Raw genomic sequence first — 17,241 nt, 5'->3', positions numbered from 1 at the left:
GATGCTGGCCCTGAGCATGACTTCCCTTGTAGAAACTGATGCAACTTTATATTCCCTATGTTAGGAGTAGGAAAGCAGTACTTTGGATTCACTGCTTATTATCTCCTAATGGCTATTTTTTTCAAAAAGAACATTTCTATTGGACAGACTAAATAAAAAGCCAGATGTTTGTTTTCTTTCCCTCAGACAATACAAAAAAGCAGATGATTTTGTGCAAAGGCCTTCTATTAGTGTGACTGTCTACGTTCCTTCAATAACTGATGTATTGCCATGATTACATGTTTGATGTAAACAGCCTTCTGCAATGCAAAGCGGCTACTCAGAATGCAGAGCAAGGCGGGCAATTGATAAGACACAAAGGGCTCCAATTCTGGTGTTCACTGATCTTGCTAAAGTATATAATCATTTGTTTTCCCATCTTAATGCAGTGTTTACTGTTATTCAACTGGAATGGGTTTTGTTCAGCATTATTACAAAATAAAGCTGTGTCTGATTTCCAAGTCAAATGCCCCAAAATTCATGAAATGTGGAAACATATTTGACAATGAAAAAATCAAGCAGCCGAACCCCCCTGTTTCACAATTTCATTGCTTAAATCCAGCCCTACTCAAGCTTTTCAGTGTTCGTCTGAACATTGAAAAACCCCTTGTGGATATTATTTTTTTGCTAATTACTTCACTTTTTCTGCTTGAAAGTGTGGATATGGGAGCACATCCTGCTCCAGAGAACACAGAACACATCCTGCAGCAGAGCACAGGCTCAGCAAGCACTACACAGCCAGGAGGGAGGTGCAGTAATCTGGGTGAGCAGTAGCTGTGCACCTCAAATCTTCCCTTCTAGGATAGGTGGGAGAATACATGGACAAACTCTCATGGCTTTCAAAATAGTTTAGCTTAGGAAAAGTATTTGGAATATAAAGTCAGGTGTGAGACCTTTAAATGACACAACAGAAGTCACCTTAAAACGAAAGAGCACAAAATGAAGTACCAAAAACTGCACGTATGACTCTCCTTTTAACACAGATAGTGTCGCAGTTTCCCTCATTGCTGTATTGCCTTGATCCTAAAGAAAGCTTTAGTCTATGCAAGTCTGGGAGGACAGCTCCTGGACATCCTGGACACCACAAATCTAAAACACTGCTAGGGGAAACTCACCAATACCTGCCTGAGTATCCTGTATCACAGGGACATGAACTAATAAAAACCAACTGAATAGCTGTTTGTCAAAATGCAGGATGCTACTGCGCTCAGTTTCTTCTTGCTGCAAAGAACTTGATATAAAAATTCGACTTTTTGTTAAAGAAAAAAGAGGGATCAAGTTTCAGAGATCTTAGCAAGTCATTTGAGATGCTAGACACTGCAAACAAAGTAAGATTAAACTATTAGCCTTAGTAAAAAGCTTGCTGCCTGTCTGCAGGCTCAGACGATGGGCTGCTGAGCTCTCAGCCAATCAGTCAACTGCGTGCCTAAGGACTAGGATGCATCTCATGAGAGGAGCAGATGGCCCATGCAAAAACTAACAACCCTCCCCCATCCAGAACCAACACCCCAAATGGCATTTCTTCTCATCTTGCATACTTAAACCATGGAACTAATTGCCACAGAAGGCCAGGGATTTTAAAAATGCTTACTTGAGTTTGACAGCAAATTGAAAATCCATCAAGGGCTGTAAATCAAAGCCAGAGCTCTGGTTCAGGATGTTCTTGCTTTGCCTTTGGATGCTCTAGCAGAAGGGATTCTGAGCTAGATGGACCTTCGGTTTCACTAAGTGTGATCAATCTATGGTCCTACTTAAGGCAGCAAGAGTCAATACTATCAATTCACTGCTGTCTGAAAAGCATAATGCACCCTTCATGGCTGTAGTCACAACGCTGCTCTTGCAGGCAGGATGCTGTTAAAGCCAGTACATCTTGTCCCTTTGTTTCCTTTCATCTCCTTGCTCCTCAGCTTTTTCAAGGGATTTAAAAGGAACTCTGACTTTCACCAGGTGACAAAGGCACAGCTATGTCTCTGTAGCTGCGAGCCGGAGCATGTGTAACAGGAATTGGTATGAACCTGCCTACTCATTTACAGGCTGAGCCCCTAACTAGCATCCTCAGCACTGCCACGGCCATTCCCTGCGCATTACAAGCTCTTTGCAACAGGCTGAAGGTATCCAAAGTGAGCTCCTGTGCAAGCCAATGTACTACTGGCTGTTGTTTTATGGAGTGAAGCATCTGCATTAGCAACCACTACTTGCTTGCAACAATGTAATTAAACAGATTGCCGAGGCCCTGATGAAGATTTCATAATTTACTTTCCGAAAGTAGTTACGTTTTTGGGAATTAATCTATAAAATGTCTTCATCTGCTCTAGAGCAACACTCTGCCTGAGGACCCTGATAGCAGGGCACTGACCCAGACAACCAGCCCAGATGGGATGCAGAGACAGTTAATGGTGCCTAATGGAAAACGTGGTGAGCACTCATAAGACCAATGCAGAAGTCTCCCTGCCACCACCCTGGCTCCAGCAGGGCCAGATACTTGGGGAGGATGCTAAGCCCTGGGGAGCAGTAGATAGTGACACTCCCGAGCTGTCACTTGGCCTCCTTGCTTCCAGCTGTCGGGGCTCTTGCTCTCCCAAAGCCTCAGAGGATTTATTTCAAATCTTTGCCAGCAGCTTTCCAGAACCCCTTCCCAACTCCCGGAGCTCCCAGTGCTGTGGGATGAAACCGCTCAGTGCCACACTGCCTGAATCAGGGCTCCCCTGGGCTGTTCTCAGACCATTAACCTTATTCCAAACCCATAACTTCCTGTGCCATCAAAACCCATCAGCCTGCACCCCTGTGAGCTGCTCCCAGGCTTCATATAGCATTACAGAGATCCATCTTATCCAGAGGAGAAGGCAGGAAATAAGGCCATCATGGCTGAAATACCTTTTAAGATTGCCTAACACTGGTAATAAATGTAAAAAGTAGCTGATGTAATGGATAAAATAACTTCCTGCAGGTCCCTGAAGACCGCATGCCGGATGTACAGACAGGGAGCTGCACAGGAGAAGGGCAGCTGAACAGTCAGAGTAAAAGTCCCATTATTTAGCAACAAGGGTGATGAAGTGTGCTTCCTCCTATAAACTGAAGATAAAAGATTACTGTGCTTTTAAATGTACTCCCCTGTGCCTCAGTATTTGAAGACTGCTTCAGTTTTATAACCACCACCCCAGTGGGCATCCTGGTCCCTATCACAGGCTCCTTTTGCCTTCTTACAGCCCCCTCCATGCTGCCAATGGTGTGACACCTGCTTCCCAAGGGCACTGATGGCTTCCAAAGTAAAAAGAATCAACGAACATACTTTCAGCTGGGGCCAGAGCAGGCAGCGGGAAGGAGCACAGGCATTGTTTGGTTTATATTTTGGGAATTTGAAAGCTACAGGGGCTTCTTCTTGTGCCCAAGGACTGTGATGAACCCCATGAAAGGATGGGTAACTTTCAATTCTGCAGTGCTACAATGCACACAGCCTTCTTTTAGACAAGTGGCCAGTTTCTAGGAGCTTATATCCATAGGATAGGTAAAGAAACCTGACTTAGCTGTAAACACTGAAAAACAGCAACTCAAAAATCAGAACAGGGCAGAGAGCTGCTGTGCGGTACATCATGTGTCCCAGGAGAAGAAAGAGAAGGATAGGTATTTCTTGGCAAAACAGAAATTGAGCTCCTGACCTGTAACAACAACCTGTGCTGACACTTCTGTTTGCCACTTACACGTTTGTGTGAGCACCTCTCCCTGCCTGCCAACAAATGCCTCAGAGCAACAAGCACTTCCAGCCACTCTTACCTTTTCCTTCTCTGAAAAAAAAAAATAAAAAATCAAGGTAATTGGGTTAATAGGTCAGCAGATGGTGAGATTTTAATGGAAGCATAGCATTGAGAGCAAAGTGTCCGATCAAGGTGAAACATGACTCTGTGTTCTCTGGGAGGTTCAGCCAAGGACTTTCTCTGTCCTTTCGCTGTCCACAACTCTTCAGGCACAGCGAGGGCTGGGAGCAATGATGGGGCATTTAGCAAACTGCAACTTGTTAGATATGTCCCAGCAGATGATCTGTAATAATCCAAAATCTGCATGTCCAACAATGGGGTAAAATAGGAAACATCTGACAGCAAGGGATTATGAAATACACCCAGCGTTACTGTGAGCATGAGGAGGATTAATTTCAACAGTAGTACCCATTTTACCAAAACAGCAACAACAAAGCAACAAAATAAATAAAACTGAAAAACAATTAAAAATAGCAGCCACCACAGCTGGTACTTTTCCTCTGCAGGGCTGCTACAGCTGCTGTGAATTGTATGGGGCACTGAGTGAGTGGTGCTGCATTGCAGAAAGTAGTATTTCAAATAGATTATGAATCTGTTTTACCATCCAAATCAGCTATGTTTTAACTGCTGAGTAACAGTTTTGATCCTTTGTCATTTAAACCAAGTAAATAAATCCTTGTATTCCTTCAAAAGCTATTGGTGAGCAACTGTAGAAAAGTATCTCTGGAAGAACAGAAGAGAAATTGGTAAAAGGGCAGAAAGTGAAGAAAAGACAGCAGGGTGGCAAGGCAGTCAGTTAAACAGTTTTCCAGGTTCTGGTACTTCAGTTTTTTGATTAAAACAACTATTGGGTTCTTACCTGGGGAAGAATTAATACAAAGGTAAGTTGAGCAAGAGCAATGTTACAATCCCATAAAAACTTGCTGTTACTACAGGGAGCAGAAAAAAAACATCAGCAGAATCCCAGCACCTCATGCAGTATTTAAACAAACTTAATAAGAATGATTTATTTTGGAAGCTTGCTTATAAACTGAATCATAGCAAGAGAAAATAGCAGCATTTCAGAAAAATAAGCAAATCAATGCTACTGTCGATACTCTAATGCCCTATTGATGTCTCATTTTCATCTTGGCTGCCAGCTAAAAGATCTTTCAAAAAGTTTTGGGGATTGCATTTAATTCCTGTATTAATTTAGTTGGAAAAGTAAAGCTCTGATGTTGTCAGCATATAAAGATGCATTAAAGGTGCTCACTAATGCAAAGGAGCTCATTAAAGAGGTTAAGACTGGGGGCACTCTGGATTGTAATGACCATGCCCTGGAGTTTGTGATCTTGAGGAAGATAGGCATGGCAAAAATCAATGTCAAGACCCTGATCTTCAGGAGAACACAATTCTGGTTGTTTAAGGAATCACCGGATGAGATCCTCTGGGAAGCTGTTCTCAGTGACAAGAGGAGCAGAGTGGAACTGGAAGTTCTTTAAGGAAGCCTTTCCCCTTCCCCCTTCCTATCCCCTAGTATAGGAAAAGCAGCAGAGGAGGCAGAAAACCAGCACAGCTGGGCAAGGACCTGCTAGTCAAACTGAGGGAAAAAAAGGACATGAACAGGCAGTGGGAACAGGGATGTATTACCCAGGAAGAATACTGGGATGCTGTGCAGACATGCAGAGATGGGATCAGGAAAACCAGGGCACATATGGAACTGCACTTGGTGAGGGATGTAAAAAATAACAAGAAGTGGTTCTACAGGTACATCGGTCAGAAAAGACAGGCCAATGAGATTGTATTTTCTCTGGTAAATTGGAAAGGAGAACTGGCTACAGCAGACACAGAGAAGGCTGAGGTACTCAGAGTTCTTTGCCCCAGCCTTCACTGTCAGCCAGACTTCTCACGTGTCTCATCCCTGGACCTCACATCATTAACCTCTTGGTAGGGCAAAACCCCTCCCACCATAAAGCAGAGCAGACATGAGATGGCCTCATGAGGTTGAACTGCAAACAGTATATCAGGCTGCATCAGAAGAGGGGTGGCCAGCACGGTAAGGTACATGATTGTCCCTCTCTATTCTACCCCCCACATGTGGAACTTTTGGAACACGTCCACAGTAGGCAACAAAGAGGATCTCACATAGAGAGGGCTGAAGAACCTCTCATATAGACATGCTGAGGGAGTTGGGCTTATTGAGCCTGGAAGAGGCTTGAGCGAGACCTGACAGTGACCTACGAGTATTTAAAGAGAGTTTACAAGGAGGAGAGAAATCCACTTTTAAAATGAACAAGTAGTGATAGGACAAACCAGAATGGTTTTAAACAAAAGAAGGGAGATTTAGATTAGATGTCAGGGGAAATTTTTCACTGAGAGGGTGGTGAGGCCCTGGCACAGGCTGCCCAGAGAAGGTGTGGATGCCCTATATCTGAAGGTGCTCAAGGCCAGGTTGGATAGGGCCCTGGGCAATCTGGTTTAGTGCCTGATTTAGTGAGTGGCAACCCTGCCTACGGGGAGAGTTGGAACCATATGACCTCTGAGGTCTCTTCCAACCCAAGCCATTCTATGTTCCGATGATTTCCACATTCATTACTTCTTATGCCACTTGTCCCTCCCCACATCACAGTTTTCTCGGCACGTACATAGCAAGGAAATTTTCTTTTACTCTACTACACACAGCTATAGCTACTGTATTTCATCTACCATGTGAATTATCAGCACACAAAACACACCAGAGATTTTTGGGAAGGTAGATACAGGTCAGGTGCTTTCTGTAACAGCAGGAACACAACTACACTGGAGCCTGCAGAGCTGGAGATACAAATGGGAAGCAGCACAAAAACCTCTTAAAAGATGTGCTGCTATGTCCCACGAGAGATAAGCATAGCTGTACTCATTTTCAGATCATCAACGTATGTATGTTACAGTAGGAGCTGAAGTGTCATTATAATTGTCACCATGGCAGAGCGCTTTGTCCATGACCTGAGGGCCAGCACTTCTTCACCTTGTGCACCACAGACATTGAAAAAATAATACATTTTGTAAACCCTCTGTTTTATTCTTTACAAATGAAGAAGCAAGGCAGAGGAAGCCCTATGCTGGGGCTGCCTTGGCCGGGAGCCAGTGCTCCAGGTCTCACCCTGGGCCAACCCTCCACCACTGCTGGAGGCAGGGAAATTCTCCCAGTCCCCACACCTTTTCAACATGCCATGCTGGCAAGTAATTAAAACCAGCTTCCAACACATCATCATCTCTTTTGACAGGCTGTCACCCTGCTATAGTTTTGCTTGCTTAGATGTTTCATTTTGGCTTAACTAACAACACAAAAAACCACCTACAGGGCAAATGCGTGTTCTGATGATTTATAAATCATCACGATTGAAGTTGATAAACATGATTGAAGATGATAAACTCTAAGTAAAAAACAAATCATTTTCAAAGACAGCACAAATTGGCAAACTAAGCTTTGTTTTAATAAACCTCTTTTGCCTCCCCAACATCTGTGTCAGCCACACTGAACTAGCTACCTCTGGTGATAAACACCTAAAAAACACACCTTTCAAAGGCAACAGCCTAGAAGTAAAGCAGAAAAGCATTAAAACAAGCAAGCTGACAATTTTCATCTTGCTTTTTGGACAACATCTCTGAAAGAAGCATGTAATGTATTTGTGAAAGTTTAAATCAAAGCAAAGCCTCTATTTTCTGTTACTCTTTTTCAGTATGATGTGCACTCAGCACTTTTAGTAATGTTAATATAAATATATCAATATTTTTAGAGCACCCAACTAAGGGCTTGCCCAACCAGGCATACTCTCCCACTGATTCTCCTGCTCTTGCCACCCCTAAGAGATCTGCAGAGCTTTTAGAAGTCAGGAGAACAAAGCACTCATCAGAAAATCCCACTTGCTGGACTTCATCTTTGGACGCATTGGTTTCTTGCTCAAGTCAAAGCATTACGAACCAAATTATCAGTAATGCTTTCAGAATTCCTCCTCTGTTCACCAAGGCAGGCTCCCACACTGTATCTTCAAAGCAGCAGCCCTCTGCCATTACTATTTTGTCCTTAGACTTGGAGCTGGTTTCCTAATTTAATAACCTGGTTTCCAAACTTGATAATCCTTCCACCCAGCATCTGAGGTTACAGTTCTATCCAAATACATGATGTAAAAAATAACATAATAGTAGGGAAGTAATGGCTCAAACTGCTGCTGTTTGGGTTTGGCCAATGGGAAATCATTGCCAGTTCCCTCTCTTGTCCTTTTTAATTCCTCTACTATTCTCCCCAGGACCGTCCAACGCAGACTGAAACGTGTTTTCTATCTCTGCAGCATAGTACAGATGATACTCCTGCTCAGGAATTCAGCTGTGATAACCACCAAAGCAACACGACAGAACTATTAGCCAGTTTTAGTAAAAAGTAAATTGGCCATAAGGTTGCACTGAGTTCTTTTCCATTGCCTATTTGAATGAATTTGTTATTTCCCTGTTGATACAAATAATTATTGTAAATGGCACTAAGGTATTTTTTTTCAATTAAGAAAATATCACAAGAACTAACTGATTGTGAGTAATTGCAAATGACATACTGGTAAACTGTAAATTATACATCTGCGATCTCAGATTTAATCAGCCAGGAAGGGAAGAGAGCAGTGTAATAGTTGGGAGCCCTGACTATTACTGTAAGGTGATGGGGCTGATAATTTCATGACTTCTTTTGCTCCTGCTGGCGTAAAATGGGATACTGTGAAGTAATGTCTACCATCTGGTGCAAGTGAGAGAAACAGAATAACGTATATCAGTGCTGGATTTCTGTGGCAGTGTAAGTATTTCTAGCAGAGATTAGACAATATTTGTTATCCATCTTCCTTCTGTGCTGCAATATGCAGAATCAACACTGCTGCTTTTGTTTTATACTGCCCAGAAAGAAATGCCTTTAGTTGCTATTACATCCTTCATACATGAAATCACAACATACGACCTAACAGTTTCAGTAGATCAAAGTCACTATATATTGAAAATTCAAATACATACAGACGAGTATTTCTTGTAAATTCACTAATTTCAGACTGAGCCAGTTAGCCAAAAACCTTTACTTCAAATGCTGAGAAATTATCCTAAAGGTGATGTTGCATGTTGCTACAATTATTCAGGGATGCCAGGTATTTTATTTCCCATATCCGGTCTTCAAAAGATGGAAGGTTTGCCTGCTCTTGCTATTAGTATTAAAGGAAGTTACCAAAATAAGAGCATAGATGAGCAACAATGTTATTTTAGAATTAATGCATAGATTTTCAGAGACAAGACAAGCTTTGTGCTGGACAGGTCATGATGGCTGCCAGAAGTGACAGAAAATTTGATCTTCAAACATTCTGGCTTCTTTTTGGAAAATTTAAGAGGGAGAGAATACATTATCACAGTATCCAGAAGACCAACAGCTTGCACGCACAGATAAGAACTCAGAGTGAGATGAAACATTTGTCGGCTAAGATTAATTGGTGCCCCATGCTCCTGCCTAAAGCATGCTTTCCTATTCTTATTCTTATCCTTCCCTATAGAAATAAAGTGTATTTTTATAATCTGTTGAATATGGATTTATAGTTGTTATTCTCTTAGTTGATCCAAGTCTCCCCCAAAGGAAATTGTTTATATAAAGCAGGTCACACACACAATTACCACCTCCATCAAAATCCTAGATACACAGTAAGACAATTTGAAACACACCACCACTGCCCTGCCTTCAGCTGTCTACCCCATCTTCATTGGGCTGTAATAATGTCTTTGACATCCATGAGAAATATGCCCAAATTGCAAAATATCAAACTGCATAATATCGAACATTTCAGATCTTCAAATGCACGATCAGGAATGGCACCAAGATAAACTATTTTCTTATGCCTACAAACAAGGCAGGCTCCACATTTGGCCACTGAGTTGCAGGAAATCCTATTCCCTCATTAAGGCACAGCCTCATTGCAATATACAGCATTAAGTGACAAAGCACAACTTCAAAGGCATAACACCACTTCCAATGTAATTCTAGGCTATTTCCAGATTGCAAGAGCCTTCTGAGGCCCATGGAAGTCCTTGGAAAATGACCTCAAACTAATTGCTACATCATAAGGAGCACTTACCATTGTAGAGCTTTTTCTCCAAACCAATCTCCTTTTCCTAAAGTACGGAGAAAGACTGGATCCTCACTGGGGGAATCTTCACGAGTGACGTTCACCTGTTGAAAAGACAAAACCACCAGCATTTAGAAAACTTTTCATTAATGAATAAAGCCTATTTGTTCAGAGAGGGGTTAGTCATCTCCCACATCCCTCAGGAAATGCTCTGGTCCATATCCTCTCTGCGAATCAAGTAATTCTCCAGGCCTGCGCTCTTCCCCCATCAGCAAGCAATTACTAATTCTCCGTAAGCCAGTCTCAAACCCATCCAAGAAAATGAATACTTATTTTCCATTAAGATATCTGCCACTCCTGGAAAAACTCAGTATGTGTGTGCATTCAAAGGTTTTAAGCTCTAAACATGGAGTTGGCTGCACAAGCACCATCATTGGCCATATGGAGTCAACAGCAGAAACAGATTCCAAATATTTTATGTGTGTAAGACAGACACATGGCATAGGTTTCTGTTAGCTTTGTTCCACGCGATTTTTTGCATTGCTAAGTTCACTTAAGGGAAAAAAAAAAAGCCAAACAACTACATTTAGTCATAACCTAAATGAAACAGTTTGGAGCATTATGGACTGAAGAATGGCTTCTTTTCTTTTCATCATGTACTGAATTCAGGGAGGAAATAATTCTAGCTAGAGCAAAAATCACACATTAAAGGAAAATAACATCTTATTTTTATTTTTTATTTTTGCAGTAGAAGAAAAGCAGCTAGTGCTGATGAATGGAGACTTTTACCCACTGTAAAATGTTGGGTGGCACATAACCTAGTGCATGCCCAAGGCACTGAAAAACAGGCAGATGGCTTCACATCTGTGAGTGATGACACCCTATCACATTTTTATTTTCTGAAAAAATATCAGAAAAAAAACAGTAATTGATCATCTAAACAAACTTCGCCTTTGTATTATCTCTGCAAGTGGCCCAAGCCAGCATGGGCTATAAATCCCAGCAGCCACATGATGACAAAGCCCCAGCACACTGCTGGGAGCTGAGGATGGCTTGGCATCTCTGCTCATTGCCAAGACTTCACGAAAGATGTGTGTTATGGATCTAGTGGCCCTCTATGAGAAATATTTTCTCCTTTTCATCTAACTTTTATTAGAGGGAACTCATGTTTCTTATGGTATATCCAAGTAGGTAAATTACAGCAATGAGGGTGCAGCAGGGATCATCTCCCCTGCCATTAACCAACTATAAATTGTCTTGTCCATGTTCTGTTTATAATCAGTAGAACAGCATTCCCAAAATCTGAGCTATCCAAATGTAGGTTAGATGAGCAACCCTCTGGAGGATTTACAAGGGAGAATCCTTCATCTCACTTCTCCATCTCAGGCTGTTCATTTGCTTTCATCAGAGCTTTTGGATATGCAAATTCACTAAGCCAAAATCTGAGACTTCAGACACTACCCTTCTGATTTAGAGACATCCTAGTTTAGTTGCACTGCCTTGCACCTTTTCTTGCACTGTGGGTAGAACAGAGGGTTGAGTCACTAGAGAGCGCTGAGTACATACTACATTTAACACCTGCAATGACTCACTGGAGATCAGATGAGAGTAGGGAGAGCGGAACAGATGAGCCAGCGGAACAGATGAGCCAGGAAGATTTGTAGCTGATGAAAAACAAATCTGGACAAACAAAGGCAACTTTAATGTGTATTTAAGCTCCTTCTGCATGACCTCTGCTGATCCTAAGACATGAATGCTAAGGGATTACCAGAGTGTCATTTCTGCACAGCTCCATGTGATGACACATCTGAACAGTGACAGTACCACTGACGAACATGCACAATATAGTATCAAATCGGTGCCACACCATTGCTATTAAAGGGAAAATGGTGTACAGTGGCACAGCATGACACACATGCAGCCCCTCGGTAAAAGAAGGATGCTAAACAGGACAGAGCAGCAGCAGGCAGCAACCAGAAGGGATCAAACTGTTTTCATTGAAGGTATTATCGAACAGATTTCTGCACATAGGCTGTTTTGAACAAAAGTAGATTTCTATTCACTTGGACTTGAGGAAACACACACTAATAAACATGAGAAATAGTTCCCCAGACATTTTTGTAGTACTAAAAGCACCTGAGCTGCTGCACCTTCCCAATTCTGAAAGAAGTTGCCTGCTGATCACAGGCAGACTCCAACAGAGGAACGTGGATGGGTTAAATTAGTAGCCACATGCCCCACACAATTAAATGACAACAGGAACCAGATCAACTGCAGCGGATGGAGCTGAGGGAGAAAAAAGAGAAAAGGCTTTTGCTATGAAAAGAAATATTCACAAAGCACAGGTTGGAAGAAAAAATGCTGAGCTCAGAAATTTAAAAAATATCACTTGACTTGACTGTCACTACAGAAGCTCTATCATAAAAGGCAGGACAGAGCTTTTAATAGTAGCTTTTGCTGCTAGAACAAGATGCTGCTGAATGCAGGAAGTACATGCAAGATCCCAGTTATGCGAGAAGGAGCCAGCCTTTTTTCTGGCTTGTTAAGCCTCCTGGGTCTGCTTTCAGCATAGGCAAGAGAGTCATGTCTCTGCCTCAGAAAGTCCCAGTCAGCATATATTGATATGATTATTCTGTGTTTCATTGCTACTTTTTCTGTGTTTCACTGCCAGTCCACTACTCTCCTATCCTGGGCTGTATCCTTTGCATGGAGAAGTTCTGATATCACTGCGTAGCTCACATGTCTAAATACAAGCATTAAAATTAAACACCCTCCCACTTCCATCCTTCCTCAGTCACCAATATCTCTTTTGCAATTCAGTGAGGTTGGAAGAAAAAAACTAGGCTGAATTTAACCATCCCTGTGGGAACTTCTGTCAAGCCATCAAGATCCAGCTGAGGCTCTGGGAATTTCTCAGCAAGCCCATGTGCATTGCTTTGAACTCCTTTTTCTGGCCATCAGCTGATACATGAAGATAAAACAACAGAGGCCTGGGAGATAAAGCCAATGAGCTTCTCTAAGGGAATTAGAGAGCTCTGGAGCAATGGACAAGGACACAGGGACCAGCTGCTTTTCTCCTCCATCTGCTGGTGAGCTGCAAGGGCATGAGGAGGATGGACAGACCAGGCAGGTCTGGTTACCCAGTACTGGGTACCAGTAGTACCCAGTAGTCTGGTTACCCAGTAGTCAACAGGATTTGAATTTTGCAACCAAGAGACTCTGAGGACTGCTAGGAAGGGATGGAACCACCAGATCAAGTTGGTCAAAAGCATCCCCACCAACAGGCTGGTCTGTGTACCGAGAAGGACTTTTAACACTTGTTGGGAAAGGGTGGTGCCTCAGATATGGTCTGAGCAGAAAGGATTTTTAGTGTATATCATAGTTGTCTTTATTCTGGAAAGGATTTTTAGTGTATGTCATAGTCGTCCTTCTTCTGGAAGAAGATGAAACCCTACTCAAAAGCACAAGAAAATACTGTGAAATTTGCATCTCTACAGACCATCATTAGCTTCATTTCAGCAACCTGCTGTGATCTTCTTATTCACCTGAAAAAGACCATATATATTTTTTTTTTTTCTGAAAAGATTAGCTCCCATAGATAGAGGAAAAGATGGTGAAAACTACTTTTAATATCTGAGAGATAACAGTACAACACACACACTCTTCCTCTCTAGATGACATGGGTTTGTTTTTGCTGTCCTTAATTATGCAAGGACTATATTAACATCTGCTTCGGTGCAAACATCAAACCCATGAACCAGGAGGCTGGAGTTGGCCTGCTTTCAAGTGTATTTGCCCATTTGTGTTTACTTTTCATGTATCACATCTGATCTGCAGTGGGAAATCAATGTGTATTCCGTTGAATATCTCTCTCCTGCTACGTGGTAAGAAGCCAAATATTTTTCAAGTGCAATAGTATTAGGCCAGCTTAAAAAAAAAAATAGTCAAGAGGAAGGAAAAAGCTGGATCTACAAAATCCCACAAGGATTTTATATGAAAAGAGGTCAAAAAGCAAATTTTCTCCCTGAGCAGTGGAGCAGCAAAACTTTGACCTTTTTTAGTTCCCCGAAGAGAAAGCTGAGACTGCTTTGGGTTCCTATTATTTAATTTGGAAGAGCTATAAAGTGATAGTCATGGGAATAAACACTGGAAGTCAGTCTTCCAAGAGGGACAGTTGGCAAAGAAAAGTTGACTATTGCAGGGTATATTGGGAAAAAGGAAAAAAAGAAAAAGGCTATGGGATAAAGAAGCCTGCAGGGATTCCGAGAAGAGTAAGGGAGCATCCATCATCAAATGAAAAAGCAAAATTGAAAAGAGAGACAAAGCAGGAGATACACATGGCATGCAGAAACTGAGCTAGCTGCTTAGGGTGGCACAGAACTCCCCAGTGCACATAACCCATCCAAAGAAAAAAGACAGAGCTTTTTGGTCATCCACTGAGACTTAATAGCTCTTTTCAAATCCCAAAGCGTTCATGGTGAACACATGTAAAACAGTATGAGATCTATTTTTTTTTTCCCCCCTTCAGGCCACTCTTCCCTACTGATACAATGCCAAGAAGTTTAATTAAATGTCAAGTGTTGCAACATTTGTGCCTTGGGGAGGGGAAAGAAAGCACTGGCTTGGCACTGAATTTTAAGAGCACATCATGACCATCATGTTTTCCTTAGAAGAGTGTCAACTTACCTTTCCTTTGCTGATTATAAAGAAAGTGTCCCCTCGAGCACCTTGTCGGATAATATACTCTCCACTTTCATAGTGTGTCTGTAAAAAATATATTTAAAAAAAATTAAAAATGAACAAGAACAAACAATCAGAGACTATTATTCAGCTGATAATTTGGCAGTTCTACAAGATAACACTTAGGGAGACATAGCCCTGGACTGATTTTATCTGAGTTTGACACTGGTTGTGATTTAAGAATTGCCCTACGTCCAGCAACATAATAATTAAAAATAAACCATTTGTGTCTTGCCCATTTTTCTTATTACTGTGCTGCTGCCAGCTTTTGCCCAGATGAATTATCTTCACAGCCTAAATCCACTTGTACTAAGCAAACCTGACACAGACATTTTTGACAGAGAATATAGTACATGAATTAAGCTGCAATAACCATTTTTACAATTTTTATTTTATTTTTTGTGGTTTAGGTATTTTCCCAGCATTGCCAGCAAAGATTTTATTCAACAAATAATTTTTGATCTTCTCCCATTGTTTCATTAGTTTAACCTGTCTTTTTGTGTGTGTGTGTGTGTGTGTCTTATGGAATGTTTACTGCTGATGTCACGCCTTATCAGAGCTTGCATACAAACTTAATAGGATAGCTTCATCCTTCACAATGCCCCATCAAAATCAATATGCATTCATACATCACCAAAAATAAAGACTCCACAGAAATATTTAGCATCTCCCCCAAGCTAGCATGATGCTCTGCACCCTGCAAACTCAACAAACATCACTTCAGCAGTAAGCAGCTGCAGGGATATGTAAAGACCTCGCATCTTTTCCTAAACCTCCTGCTGGTACAACAAATGCTGCAGTTTAATCAAGCTTCTGCAGAGAGTGCAGACATGGCTGAGGGTATCAGCTCTGCTGCGCCCCAGCACTGATCTGTGCCAAACCTAGCCCAAAACACAGCATGCACTGAGCTCTGGTGTGGATGCTGGATACTGTTCGAAGCTACAGCGAGTACAAATCGCTACAAAAGACTGCCAGACCTTTTAAACTCAAAGTATGTATAAATAACAGCATGGATTTGAGCTAAGAAAGAGGAATTAATCAGAATGCTAGAATTCAGTTAAAGATTTTTTTTCTTATCTCAACAGTATATTATCGACCTGTGTTTATCTATTTTTTACACTTCAATTTCTTGGTGCCACTTAAAGACTGATAAAAGGCTCCAACATAAAAACACATAAAGGCACATAGTGAAGTATCTGTTGCATCTGACAGAAATGACTCCTTGCTCTGGAAGCAGTGGGCACGTGGTAATATTACTGAAAATAAGTCTCTTAAGAAAATATATTTAAGTGAACTATATTATGTAATGAATTAGGCTTGTACTTAAAAACGTGCACAACATTGAAAGAAAAAAAAAATGGGGTGAAGGAAACCACAACATCCAAGGAAGACATTAGCAAACAATACCCTTAGGCTTTTCAGAATGAAATGACTGAAAAAAATCAAGTCCACTATCTGAGTCACAAATGCTTTCAGAAAGCATTTCGGAAAGAGCTTGGGTTCCCCTGTCCATGCTGGGCTCCAACAATCACACTACCTCTCCTGTTGCATGTTATAGAATGAGAGGAGGAAGAAAAGCCTGAGAGGAGGCCGTGGAACACTGTGGACACAAACTCAGAGTTATGTTTGTAAGCAGAAATCCTGGGGTTTCTGCTTACAGACTTTGAGGATGTACACTGAGGAACCTTGAAAGGGTCTGATTTTATATGGCGCTGGGACTGTGGCTTCTTAAGCAGCACCTCATATGTACCCCAAATCCTCTATTTATTGCTAAAGGCTGAAAATACTGATCTAGCATTTTCAATACAGCTTTTGATTTTACTACACATAACACATTCAACACAGCAAAACCTTCTTCCTCAGGCCAGCCCTATACCTTGCTTTTCATCACTTCATCAGGACTGAGCATCTGGTGCAGCTGTAATCCAAGTCCTGCAGATGCACGCTATTCCCAGCCTTGAGTCCTCTCAGCCTTCCACTCAGGCTTCGAGGGATCCCAACCTGCGTCTGATGTTTCAGCACCTCTTGCCTACCTTATCTTCTTTTTCCTGGGCTCTTAGCTCACTCAAACCACTGCAATCTCTTCTCCCCACATTCAAGCCACTTTCCCCCAGTGCTTCATTTAGCTCCCAGCCATGCAGAACTTTCAGTTCGCTTGACCTCCTCCTTGGCACTTCTTCCTGAGCCATTCCTTTGATCCATGTCTTCATTTCTAGGTATTTCAAGCCCATTTCTTTGATGACTAATTCCACTGTGCTTCTTTTTGCTTGAATCAACCTGTCTCCAACAACACTCCCATCGTCTTACACTCTCTCCTTCTCTAACGCAAAGCCAATCATCCATGTGCACTGCCCTTCTAACCAACTTACGTCTGTCCATTCAGATTGAAAGCACTGCGCAAAGTGAGAAAAGTGCAGAAGTGCTCACATATGGCACATGCAAATAAAAATAATCACAAGCCCTTGCTTTTAGCTGGCCACTTAGAGGTAGCAGGGTGTTCTCAGGTACACACAGTACCACTACGTATCCTGTCCAAAAAGCAGTTTGGCAAGTATGTTGCATAAATTCATGGCATGGCTTTCAGCATCACAAGCTCCATCGCATCC

General features: G+C 41.9%; 1 protein-coding gene across 2 annotated transcripts in view; it reads right to left on the bottom strand.

The window, feature by feature from the left end:
* The window catches only part of PRKG1 (protein kinase cGMP-dependent 1), a gene marked incomplete at both ends in the record, with an annotated part of 385,856 nt that overhangs the window by 96,979 nt on the left and 271,636 nt on the right, over positions 1–17,241 (bottom strand). For both annotated transcript variants that reach the window (XM_079535711.1, XM_079535712.1), the window contains 2 exons: positions 9,905–9,999; positions 14,582–14,659. In XM_079535711.1, coding sequence (XP_079391837.1) covers positions 9,905–9,999; positions 14,582–14,659 — 173 coding nt within the window. The remainder of the gene's footprint in view (positions 1–9,904; positions 10,000–14,581; positions 14,660–17,241) is intronic.

This window comes from Tetrao urogallus (assembly GCF_951394365.1).
Source record: "Tetrao urogallus genome assembly, chromosome: 5".
Classification (NCBI taxonomy): domain Eukaryota; kingdom Metazoa; phylum Chordata; class Aves; order Galliformes; family Phasianidae; genus Tetrao; species Tetrao urogallus.
Note: the sequence above shows the minus strand (reverse complement) of the source record. Positions and strands in the feature narration are given on the sequence as shown.